Source organism: Catharus ustulatus, chromosome 6, assembly GCF_009819885.2.
Source record: "Catharus ustulatus isolate bCatUst1 chromosome 6, bCatUst1.pri.v2, whole genome shotgun sequence".
Classification (NCBI taxonomy): domain Eukaryota; kingdom Metazoa; phylum Chordata; class Aves; order Passeriformes; family Turdidae; genus Catharus; species Catharus ustulatus.
In genome coordinates this window covers 5,488,876-5,501,602 of record NC_046226.1, presented here as the reverse complement: position 1 = coordinate 5,501,602, position 12,727 = coordinate 5,488,876, and the positions used below count along the sequence as shown (strand labels likewise).

General features: G+C 48.6%; 1 protein-coding gene across 3 annotated transcripts in view; it reads right to left on the bottom strand.

Moving 5' to 3' along the window:
* DAAM1 (dishevelled associated activator of morphogenesis 1) overlaps window positions 1-12,727 on the bottom strand; it is an 88,329-nt gene continuing 75,602 nt past the window's right edge. For all 3 annotated transcript variants that reach the window (XM_033062835.1, XM_033062837.1, XM_033062836.2), the window contains 9 exons: window positions 12,159-12,243; window positions 11,268-11,374; window positions 9,450-9,538; window positions 9,075-9,243; window positions 8,246-8,353; window positions 5,815-5,875; window positions 5,065-5,196; window positions 3,396-3,566; window positions 1-2,851 (listed from right to left, as the gene is read on the bottom strand). In XM_033062835.1, coding sequence (XP_032918726.1) covers window positions 2,642-2,851; window positions 3,396-3,566; window positions 5,065-5,196; window positions 5,815-5,875; window positions 8,246-8,353; window positions 9,075-9,243; window positions 9,450-9,538; window positions 11,268-11,374; window positions 12,159-12,243 — 1,132 coding nt within the window. In that variant the 3' untranslated portion in view covers window positions 1-2,641. The remainder of the gene's footprint in view (window positions 2,852-3,395; window positions 3,567-5,064; window positions 5,197-5,814; window positions 5,876-8,245; window positions 8,354-9,074; window positions 9,244-9,449; window positions 9,539-11,267; window positions 11,375-12,158; window positions 12,244-12,727) is intronic.

The window sequence follows — 12,727 nt, the reverse complement described above, 5'->3', positions numbered from 1 at the left end:
TACACTCACCGAAATCGTTTTGCTTTATTGCATATTGCCATCTTAGAAAATGTACAGTCTCATAACAATACACAGCATTTCCCACTAGCTAGAACTACTAACATCCTTGCACCTAACAGACTACCTTAGTCACTACGAAGCTAATAAGGTCCAAGACATAAACTTTCGTTTACAAATTATTATGGATTTTTTTTTGTTGTTTTGTTTTTGGCATTATTAAAAAAAAAATCATCTTTAAAATACACACCCAAGAGAAAAGAGTGGCTACTTACACCAGCACCAATCTAAAAGTAGTTTTCGACAATGGCACATGGAATTACCTGCACACAGCCTTTGTGTTTATTTATAGAGATATAATATTTTTTCTTTTTTCTATTTTTTTTTTGAAAGAAAACAAAGAAATGGCAAAGTCAGCCTAACAATCAGGCTGTTGTAAAACAATTAAAAAATAAAACAACCCAAGAGGTTTGGAAGGGCAAGAGGAAATCTGTCAGGAAAGGTCCTGATGTGGCACTGGGGTTGCAGAGGCAGGAGAGGGTGCTGGCACCCAGGGACCCCGGGAGGAGATCGCCCTTTCTGACCCCCACCACCTGTCCAATTAAACACGTGTGACCAACCATTCCTTAAACCATCAGAAGCCAAACTTTTTTTTTTTAAAAACCTTTTTTTTTTCCTTCTTATTTTATATATTTTTCAATTCCCCCCACAGTCCATTCCCTCAATTGTATCAGCCCCATTTTTTTCAGCCATAAATAAAAAATATAAATAGAGGCACTTTAGTTAAGGAATAGTATTATCATTACCTTTTGTCTTTATTTCCCCCTCCTTCTTAAAGCAAAGTGCTTAACTCCACCTTTGAACATAATCTGCAGGTTTTGCAGCTGCTTGGATATGAGGTGCTGGACTTGATTTTTGCACTTACCTGCTTTATTTATTACTGCTTTAAATGCTACTCAGAAAGTCTTTTTTTTTTTCTTTTTTTTTTCTTCTTTTTTTTTTTTTAATCTACAGTGCGTTAAACGTTGCAATGAAGAAAAGAACAAATGGTAAAACCACAGCTCTTGACAACTCTGCTTTGAGAGAGATTTCACAGCTTTCACTCAGCACACAGACCCCGCGGCCTCCAGGTGCTTAGAACCATTTTTTTTTTTATACAAATTAGTTTAAACAGCACTTTTGCTATACAGTACATATAGTTAACTGACATCCCATACCCCACCAGTAATACCGATTATCTGACCAAAAAAAAAAAGGAACAACCAACCTTATTTCAAATAGTGTTAATATCTAGTGCAACAGGGACAAACTCATCTCTCCACAGGAAAAAGAACAAACAAACAAAAAAAAAAAGATCACAAAAGTATTGGTGGTATAAAAAGGTTTTGTTTTGCTTTCTTAAAAAACATACCACAAATAAATAAAAGTAAAAAGTAACAGTCCTCTATATACTCAGCATAATTTAAGAATAGAAATGTTAATATGTTAATGGTGGTTATTTTTTATTCTCCAATTCTTAATTTTCTAAACCCTTAAATTATTACTCCCTGAGAGCTCTGAATTACTTTTATTATTGGTTTTTTTTGTCTTTTTGTTTTTTTTTTGGACTGACATTTGACAGGTAGTTCTGCTTACAAATTTGCAATGACAATGAACAGCAAACCAGTCAAAAAAAGGACCTGGCTAAGAGACGAGTGTTTCTTGGCATCGCTGCTTCTGTGTGTCCGAGAAAGAAAAAGGAAAAGAAGGCGGGTGAAAGCTGGTGGGTTTTACCCCAACCCCTTTGTATTTCAGGGACCTTTGGTCCTGACCCACCTTGACAGAGGATACAGTTTGTCCCATTGAACAGAAAGCAAGAACAAAAATTACAACACAAAAGTTTATGCTCTTCGTCTCCTCCGAGAACCGAACCTTTCCCACCGTCTTGGGCCAGAAAACGTTGCAAAAGTATAAATACATCAGTGTGGCGTTACAGCAAGAAGCACTTTGGGGTAAAGTTTGTCCTTTAGCAAGGTGGCAGCAGGAGGAAAACGAGCGTTTCCCAAGGATGACGGGAAGAGCATCGCCGGGAGCACCCGCGGCGCCGAGCTCGGGAACCGGCGCGAACGGATCTGCGAGTTTCTCAGCATCATCACAACAATGAGAGAAAACAAACAAACAAACAACGGACTAAAGTTCAGTCAACTTTTTTTTTCTTCTTCTTCTTTGTGTGCAAGGCGTCCCCTGCAAATGGCCCGGGGGTTCTGAGCAGGAGAGCAGCAGGAGAGCAGCAGGAGGCAGCTCCCCGCTGGCTCTGGGACCACGCGGACACAACCGGCGGCTTGGGGCTGGGTCCTCTCTTGCTCCACGGACGCGGCATTGTGCTTGTGCATGGGGAGAACTACTTTTTGGAGTGGGGAGGAGGCGGTGCTGGCACTCACCAACCTGAGCTGCCCACACCCCCCCCTCCACACCCCCCGACCCGACTATGTACACAGTATATACACACACACACTCGCCCGCGGGGACAAAGAGCGTGCCACTGTTCCGCTTCCAATCGCAAGGCAATGTCATTGGAAACTAAAAAAAAAAATATCCCAAAACCACAGCCACTTCAGGAACAGACCCACGTGTCCTTAGCTGGGTTCTGTTGACAGTTTGTATCTCAGAAGTTGAGCTTGGTGACGGGCCTCTCGCGGCCGCTCTCCGCCAGCTGGTTGGTGATGCGCTTGCGGTTGCGCTTCAGCTTGGTCAGGTCCTTGTCGAAGACTTCCCCCGAGCGCAGGGCTGACACCAGGTCATCGAACTCGCCGCTCTCCTCGCCCGTCTCCTTCGCCTTCCTGGCCTTGCGCTCCCGCTCCCGCTGCTCCTTCAGCTGCAGGTCGTGGTGGAGGGAGAAAAGAAGGCATCTCAGTCTCACAGGTGGTTGTGGGAATGCCCAATGCATGCGTGATGGACCCCAAAGTTATGGAACAACCATGGTTCCCCACCCCAGTGCTTAGCATGGGAGAGCTGGGCAGGGTTATTGAAAGAGCACATCCCTGGAAGTGCTCCAAGGCCAGGCTGGACAGGGCTTGGAGCAACCTTGTCTAGAGGAAAGGTGTCCAAGCCCAGGGAGGGGGCTGGAACTAGAAAATCCAAACCATTCTATGATTCTGAGACTCTGTGATACAAGCCACGGGCTGAGGGTCACAGCCCCATGGCCACTGCTCACAGCACCAGCTCTGCTGCATGACCTCACCAACCCAAGGTCATTAATCAAATAATCAAAAGCTAAAAGCCATTGGGTCTAAGAGCACAGAAGCTCCCTTCCAAATCTTCAGTGCTGCCCATGCCACCGTGGCCACCATGGGGACATCATGACATGGGTGCCACTCCCAGGTGTCCTGGGGGTGCTGCCAGACTTGGTGTGTGCTCACCTGTGCCTCCATGCGTGCCCGGCGCTCCTCCTCCTCCTTCCTCTTCCTCATGTTCTCATTCTCCTGCTTGGCCTCAGTCACAGCTTGAAGGAACTGGTCAAAGATGCCGAAGAATTCATCAGGCTGCATTTTGTCTGTGTCTTCCCCAAAGTGCTTCACAGCCTTGGAAAACTGGAAGAGAGAAGACAGGGTGCATCAGTCTTGGATAAATCCACTGGTGAAACTTTCAGCCTGATAGAACAGAGTGAAACACTTCCAGCAGCCATAGCACACAGCAGGGCTTTGCCTCATCAAGCCTTGATTTAAACCTGAAATAAATCACTTGATGTGTTACCTGCTGCCCTGCAAGACCTGGATCACTATCAAGCCCCCTCTCCCCATCTTGCCTCTGGCTCTGCTGAGCCTCCCCTGCCCCAGCTCCACTTTATTAACTAAGCAGCAGTAAAAACAAGGAAGCAAAATATTGCGGGACTGAAGACATAAAACTAATAGTAAACACGGCAGGGGAAGGGAAACTTGCACTTTTAAGTTTTTCTTTGAAGTATTTTTGGGGTATTATTTATCACTGCCACATGCTCTGCTATTGAAACCAAATGTGTTGGTGAAACTTCTGAAAGAGATTTCTGCCCAGGCTCAGGCACAGCCCTGGGCAGGGAAATAGGGAGTTTTCCAGCCTCTTGTGCTGTTTGCACACCATTAATGTGAGGGAGTCGAATGAGGCCGTAGCAGAGGTCAGGACAGGACATCCACAATCTGCCAACATGTCCTGGTCCCCAAGCAGCCCCCAAGCTGTCCTTTGGGACTGACACTCTTTGTTCTCACTTCCAGTCTGAAGGAGACTCTTTGTGCAGAGCAAGTTTGTTAAAATTGTGAAGGCACATTCTGGAGATAAGCATGCTTAAAAGAAAAGGAAAACAAAATCAAAGCACCAACAGATTTATTAGTTGCTTTGATATTGCAGGGTAGACCAAGAGGAACATTTTTAAAGCCTGCCTGTATGATTTAGTTTTATTTGCAGGGGTGCCCCAGGCTCTTCAAAAGACATTTAGTGCATTTTTATTTCTTTGTTTACTTAAGAGACTTAACACTTCAAGATGCAGGGAGGAATCTGAGAAGTGCCACTATATAAGTCAATATAATTGAGGTTAATCTTGCTGATTTTAATCGAGATATTACCATTCTCTGCCATGTTACAAGAGATTCTGGTGGGGGAGGGAAGGCTGAAAATGCTCTCCTCATGTGATATAAAGTTTATAAATGTTTCTGCTTTCCTAAGAGAAAACAGGAACACAACTTGAATCTGGACATGTGTTTAAAAAGCAAAGAGCTAGAGCACTCCACACAGCCCATCCCTTCCAACAGCCATGAAAAATTGCTTCAGAGTGGACTTCCACAGGTGCTGGGGACCATGAGCAGATCTCCTCCTCCAGATCCAGCCAAGGCAGCAGAAGATGACACAGTCTGCAGAGCATTTGTCACCAGTCCTAACTCACTGCAGAGAGCATCTCTGCCAGGTGACCATCAACAGGTGAGCCATGGCTCAGGGAGGTCCATCATAATGCCCAAGCATGGGTCAGAAGGACAATGCCAACTGCACAGTGGGTACAGCCAGGGAGAAGGAGGTGAGGCTGAAAAGCTGCTCAGATCTCAAGGACATTGGTGGCCTTACCAGATCTTTTGCTTCTGTCAGGAGATCTTCGACATCCGAGAAGCTGAAGCTGGCCAGTGTGATGAACTGGCTGACCACAGACACAAACTTGTCACCTGCTTGCTGAACCTGAGACTTCTGGAAGTCCAACTCCTTTGGGGGAAAAAAAAAAGGTAAATCTGGTCAGGCCCTGTGTGATGAGGGACAAAAATACCACTGGCCTCTGGTAATGTCATTGGGAGTGTGCCTGAATCACTGCCAGGGGTTCTGCCAGCACCACCACTGCTGCTCCCCTGCCATGCAGGACACCCTGGATTACCCTGCCCGAACTAAGCTTTTAAGCCAAATCCTGCAGGAAAGCTTGTGGAAGCAGGATAATTCAGCAAGACAGTGACTCCTTTGGGATAGCTCCACCATTTCATCACCACTCCAGCTGTGCTGCAGTGCTCCCCAACCCTCAGTGGTTTTACAGCCAAGGAAGACTCCTCTGCACATCACAGGTCCTCCCTGGGCATCACCACTAGGCTTACTCAGGCTCCCTTGATGAATCAGACATAAGCCATGCATGTGCCTGAACACAATGGTAACTTCAGTGCCAAAACAGCTCTGGGAGGACAGGCACACGTGCAGGGTAGGATGGAAAGGCAAACAGATCTCCAGGATGTGAGATAAAAGCAGCTCCACTGGGAGCTCCCTGGCCAGCCTCCCCAGGGAGGGATGCAATGCTGCTGGGAGCCAGGCTGGACTATACTTGATTTAAAGAATACTTACAGTCTCCACTGCTCTCAGGCCGCTTCTCAGAGTGTTTATTTCTTTCTCCAGCTCAGTCATGCTGTTGGAAATAGCAGGATGTTGATTTTCAGCTTTTACCAGCAAAATCTACAGCTTTCCAACCAACTTCACCATGGTTTTCCCACTGAAAGACTCCAACCCTGCCCACTTTGCCTCCTTTTTGCAGATCAGTGTGTTTCAAGCAGCAGATCAGGCTGACAGCCTCTGAGCAGGGACTATCTCAAAGTGGCTGCAGCTGCTTGTTTCAAAGACAAATCAATGGGACTGCACAGGTTTAGTAAGCTCAGCAGCCTCCAGCCCTCTCCAAGAGAAAGGCAGAGATTTCTCTCCAAGTCCAGCAGCAGATGGGATCATTGTCCCAGTGCACAGAGGACATTTTTTTAGGATACCATGGTTGGGTGAACACCAGGCAGAGCATCCTTCCAAGGAGCAGCCAGGCCTGCACAAAGGGAGACAGCCCAAATATAGAGAAATAAAAATACATCACCACGTCTGGCGCTGGCTTTGTTTACACAAGGCTCAAGCCCCTGATGAGCTTCAAATTCAAGTGCTTATGGGTTTCTACCACTCTGTCTGAGGGGAAGCTTTCTCACAAAGCCTTGGTGACCACAGGCTTGATGCCTTTCCAGGGGTGTCTGTCAGAGGGCTGGGGTCCCTGGAAATGCTGACGCTGGGTCATGGGGCAAGCATTCCTGGCAGGTTTAGTCTGGGAAAATGCAGTTTTGGGAGCCCTGTGCTCCAGCAGTTCATTACTAGTGGTGGGATTGACAGAGGCAGCAATTTCTGCTTCACAGCTGCAGGACTGGGGGGAATTCAGGGTTTTTCAATTCTTGGTTTCGCTCTAGATTGGACCAAACCCAAATGTTACATATGGTGTCCAGTTTAGAGCGAAATGATAAAGTTTAGGGGGGTAAAGAAACCCTCTGTGCAGGCGTTTTCTTTCCCATACGTGTGTCTGTGCAACAGCTGCACATCAGGAGCATGGGAAAGGCAGAGTCCCCACAGGCATGGAGCATGTCCTGCTCAGCCATCCCTCAGCTGATGCCTGCAAACAGCACCACACACCCACAGAACTATGGAATATCCTGACTTGGAAGGGATTGACAAGGATCTCCAAGCCCAGCTCCTGGCCCTGCACAGGACAGTCCCAAGAATCCCACCCTGTGCCTGAGAGCATTGCCCAAATGCTTCTGGAGCTCTGTCAGGCTGGAGCTGTGACTGCTGTCCTGGGGGAGCCTGTTTCAGTGCCCAGCCACCTTCTGGCAGAAGAACACTCTTCCCTGCACGCCAAGATTTGTCCTGTCACTGTGCTCAACCCCAATGGCTGATGATTATTGTACATTTTATACATGAGGATCCTTGTTTTGCCCAGCACATATCTTCCCTGGGAACCTACCACTGCTACAAGAGCCCTTTGAAGCTTGGAAGACCCTTGAGCCACTGTTAACTCCATGTGTCTTTCACAGCATTATGGAATGGTTTGGGTTGGAAGGGACCTCAAAGCCCATGCAGTTCCAGCCCTGCTGCCACAGGACACCTTCCACCGTCCCAGGGCTCCAAGCCCCATCCAACCTGGCCTGGAACACTTCCAGGGAGGGGACATCCACAACTTCTCTGGGTAACCTGTTCTAACTGCACCCTGGCTAAAGAGGTGCAGTTTCAGCCCCTTTTCATGTCCACAGCTGACACAAATGGCTGCAGAAACGTGTGAGCTTTGCTGCTCACAAAAAAAAAAAACCAAAAAAACAAAACAAAGCCTCATTGATTTCAGAGGTACTTCAGCACATACTTGAGGGCTTTGCAGGGCAACAGCAGATTCCTCCTGAGCTTAAAGGTTCAGGCTCTGTTTAGGGGCTTTGCTGAACTGGGGCAGCCTGTTCCCAACAGGTCACTGGGCAGGGTTAAAAAACTCACTGCAAACCCCAGAAACTCCATGTTGGTAGAACAAGGGGTAGGCAGGAGCTGGATGCAGGTGAGTCCCTCACAGAGCTGCCTGGTCCTGCCCATGCTGCAGGCAGAGCCTCCCTGGCACATGAAGATAAACAGCTGCCCTTTATCTGCAGCCACACCGCAACCGCTTCCTCCCGGATTACTTAATGCACCATTAGAAATTAATTAAATGTTTTTGCGGTGAGATAACAACAGGAAGCGGCTGCTCCAAGCAGCTCTCCTCCCCCAAGCTCAGAAGTTTAGAGCCTTTGCTGCAAGGGCTGTGATTTAAAGCTGCCAGGTGATGTTTGCTGCTCTGGGCCAGGGATGGGATACAGGGATGGGATATCCGTGGCCACAGCACGGGATACAGCCCAGCAGGCAGGAGTGTGAGCTGGGGTGAGGTGACATGGAGAAGAGGCTGAAATGAGAGGAGAGGTGCTCCCAGTGCTGCCTAAGTGCCACCTGAAGCCCTGCTTACTTGACTTTGGCTGCCTGAGGGATGTCTCGCAGCTCCTCGTGCAGGTGGAGCACTTTGGGGTATTTCTTTTCCACGACAGTGATGAGATAGTGCAGCAGGGTGATGTTCCTAGGAGAGAGGAGCAGAGAGGTCAGGGTGGCAGCACCCTGGGGAGCTCATTGTTCAGACAGTGGTTAAATCCCAGCCCTAGTAATGAACTGTTTGAGGATTTCTGCAAGGATGCTGCTGTCTGGGGACATGGGGTGGGTCTGTCCCATGCGCAGGGCAGAGCAGCCTGGTCCCTGCAAGCAAGGGTTAGCCACAGGAGGAACCCAGGGGAGCTGACTTGAGCATCACTGCTCTTGTCTTCCACTGTCTTTACTGATGGATGAGGCAGGTTTGAGACCTGACCCAGCTCCTCTTGCTCTGTGGACACAGCTCAGCAGGGCACAGCAAACCAGGCAATGGCTGCATCAGCGTGGGGGAGTGGCAGAGGGAGTTCCTGTGGAGAAAAGCCCCTGGAAACCCTTTCTTTGGCTCTTGGCATCTTCAAAGGGGTTAAAAAGCATTTGCACGGTGACCTCCCAATCAGCCTTGGCTGCATTTTAGCCAGCCCAGGAAGGAAAGGCTCCATCAATTGCTGTGCTGATTTGCAGCCTGGCTTCCCTTGAAAGCTCTCCTGCTCAAAAAAATGCACACTGACATCACTGGATGTGCCAAAATGGGCAGCAGGAGGAGGGGACTGCTCCCACTTACCCATGTCCCAGAGGCAATGCTAATGACCCCTGCATTCCCCCAACACCCCTGGGGCCCATGGATGCTACCAAGGATAAGGGCAAGGGCTGCTCACTTGTCGATGCTGGACTTGGTGTCTGCAATCTTGTTGAGGCTGGAGATCTTAAACCCAAAGGCGTTGCCCCTCTGGCCCTTGTTCATGTAGTTCCCAAAGGCCAGGACCACCTCCAGGAGCTGCTGGAGGCTGCTGCTCTGCAGCACTGCCTTGGAGCCAGCACGGATGGCTGAAAGCAGAGAGGGGTGGGACATCACTCCCTGCCACAACAGCCCCCCAGCAACCCCTTCAGTACCCCCAAAGAGTGACCACCAACCCCTTCCCTTCCCCACTGCCAGCTCCACGTGGACCAGGCTCATCCTGGCACAGAGGATGTCCTTCCTGGGAGTGATCCCTGTGCTGGCACAGAGTCCCTTAGCAGGTCTGGCCACTTGCCTTCCACCTTGGGTTTGACCTCTGCAACTCTCTCTGCAAACTTCTTCTTGAAGTAGAGGGACTGCAGCCTTTGCTGATAATGGTTTATCCTGGAAAACAAAGAGGAGGTGCAGGCTGAGCTTTCCTTGCTCCAGGCAGAGCTCTCCACTGCTCACAGCTGTGCTTACAAAGCACGCTTGAGCCACGGTGATTAAAAAATAATAACCCCTTTTCTCCCTGAAACTGGGATGGGGAAAAAAGACAAGTGAAGCTACAGCTGTCCTGGGGTGGATCCCTGTGGGTTCTTAAGCACATACTTAAGCCTATCCCCTTAACCCAGCAGGTTCAACAAGTGCAGTTTTACACCCTATTGGTATGGACAAACAGTTCTTTCACAACCACTCCTAAGCAGAGGTGCTGATGAGCTCTGGGCTCCCCATTGTGATGAGCTGCAGCTGGAGAGAGGCTCACTTACAACCAGAACTAATGAAACTGGCCCTTCTGATCACCAGAATGATGGACTGGGCTGGAAAGCCCCTTTCCTGGGCCAGGCAGGGATGGCTCTGCTCGTGTCAGTTGTGTTTATGCTAACCAAGATCTCACTTGTATGCACATGGCAGTCTGAGTGGAGTCACTTGGACCAAGGACCCACAGGAGACATTCTCACACACAGGGCCACGAGCTACACTGTTGTACTAATCAGAGGTGACAAAGACATCACACTCTGTTACACACCACAAGGCAAAAATTAAAAAGCTGTGCTGGAAATCAGAAACATTTACACCAGCACACTGTGCTTTCCAAAGGATGAAGGCATGGGAGCAACACTTGGGTGAGAGTCTGTGAAGAAGAAAGGTGACCTGTGATAGAAAAGCTAATTCTGAGTGTCACTGAGCCCCAAGGGCTCAGGTCTGAACTTCCCAGCTCCCTCCTTTGACACTCAGCAAGCACACAGCACATCACCACGGTGCTCATCGGTGCATTTCTCAGGGAACATGGGAGCATTTCTATTTTTGATCTCCCAATGCAGTCTCCAATTGTAAAACTTGCTGACCTTGCCAACAAGTGACTGGCTTGAAGTTCAGCTAAGAAATTCAAAGAGCTCAATGCTCAGTTCAATTTAAATAAGAAGCTTCAAGATTTTAACCCGGCACCTCCAGAGGATGTGCATGCAATAGATAAGGTTATTCATCCCTAAAGACTCCTAAGTTTTAAATGATTGCTACCAGGAACAGGAAGAAATGACATTTCCTTTCAGTCTCATACAGCTTCAGGAGCCCTGGAGATGAATCAATCCTCAGGTGAGGAGTGGGACTCATCCACACAGCAGGGCAGAATGTACATACATCAGGCTTGAATATTCATTAGGATGAAAGGGAAAGGAGCAGTGTTATCATTTTAACAGCACTTCCCACCTGGGCCACAATGAATAACAGAATGGTTTGGGCTGGAAGGGACTGAACATTTAGTTGCAATTGTATGGACACCTCCCATTTGACTAGGTTAAATTACAGAATCTCAGAATCATCAAGGTTCAAAGAGACCCTCTAGATCATCCAGTCCAACCATCACCCCAGAAGCACCACAAAACCCTTCTCCCCATCCCTCCCCCTGCTCTGTCCAGCTGCTGCTTTTATGGAAGCACAAATCTGATTGTAGGACCAGAACATCACAAATTATCTTTATAATTTGGAGCACCTTGCTTGCCCTCCTGTCTGCTTGGCCACTCATTTCTTGATGTGAAAACCAGTAAGAAAGGCTTCTTTCCCAAGCAGGTTCCATGAAACAGCCACTTCCCCATCAGCCTGTGCAGCCAAAATGTGTCCCTGAGCCACCAACCTGCTCATTTCGAAGAGGAAGCGGTCAGCCTTGGCCATGCGGTCCAGCTCGTGCTTGTGCTCCTCCAGCAGGTCAATGTCACCCTTCTCAGGGACAAACTTCAGCAGCTGAGCAGGAGAAAGCACAGCAGTGGGCATGAGGTCCATGCATGCTTTTTCAGGAGTTAAAATGTGATTTATTTCCTTGAGTCTAACACCTTTTCAGCACGTACAGACAGTGACCCCAAGGCAATGTGGAATAAGTGTTACTGCTGTCCCTGTGACCTTCCTCACATTACTCCATCACATCAGTGTCTCCTGCCTCTGCCCTGCCACCACTCAGCTTTTACAGCACATGAATTAAGTCTGCTCCAAGGAGGTTTCAACATCAGTTCTGCCAGAGATGTCAGTCAGGACTCCAATTTGCTGCAACTCTACTTACTAGCAGATGGAAATTGTGTGCAATGAATCCTCCCACACCTCTGCTCAAAGTGCAATTACCAGCTCAGCTTTAAGGACAGGTCAATAATGTGCTTCCAAATGGATGCAGAGAGTGTGAAAATGGGATTCCCCTTTTGAGGACTGCACAAACACCATCTAACCTTTCAAAAATTAACAACCACTGAGCACAAACCTCAAGCTGCAGCCACAAAAAGGGGAAATGGTCCCACCTTGGGATCCCAGGGCAGCCCTGGGTACAGGAATGGCACCTGGGGGCCATGCTGCTCCCAGCACTGATGCCACAACCGAGCTGCTTTCCTGCTGCTCCAGCCCACCTGGTGGTTTTTCAACACGTGGTTGGTAAATAATTTGGGGCCCAGCACACTCAAAGCTGCACTTTGGTCCCAAGAACTTTGCACAGTGCTGTCTCAGCATGAGGCAACCACAGAGGAGGACAAGACACATTGCCCACCTGCTCCAGCATGTCTTTTGGGAGGTCCTCCTGCTCATCCATCGTCAAAATCGCTCGTTTGATCTCCTCATTCGAGAGTTTCAGCCTGGGAGGTGGAGGAAAAGGAGAGTTATTCCCAGTCCAGCATCACAAACAGCTCTATCCAGCATGCTATGGAGGAGGATGTGTGAGACATGTGGTAGGACTGTGCTCTGCCAAGGCTCAGCACAGCAAACGGGGTCAGACCCTCCCAGCCAATTCCCCCTCCCCACACTGCAGCTGCCATTCCCTGTTTCCCTGTTTTAAAGTACTTTATGTAAGGATTGTAAGCAGTACATTAAATATCCAACTTTCAGATGTAACTCCTGCCCATAGCAATGCTGTTCCTGCAGTTCCAGCACCCCCAAAGGCCACAGGGTTACATTCCCACTGGCCACAGAGCCCAGCCCAGGCTCAGGAGTGCAGCTCTGCACTGCCCCTGAACCCACTGCCACAACCCTGAAGGAAAATCTGGCCAATTTCCACTGCTGTTCTTGGATTCAAACATTGTCTCTCCCACTTTTCCTGACTACCTTCGGTTGTAGTCTTCC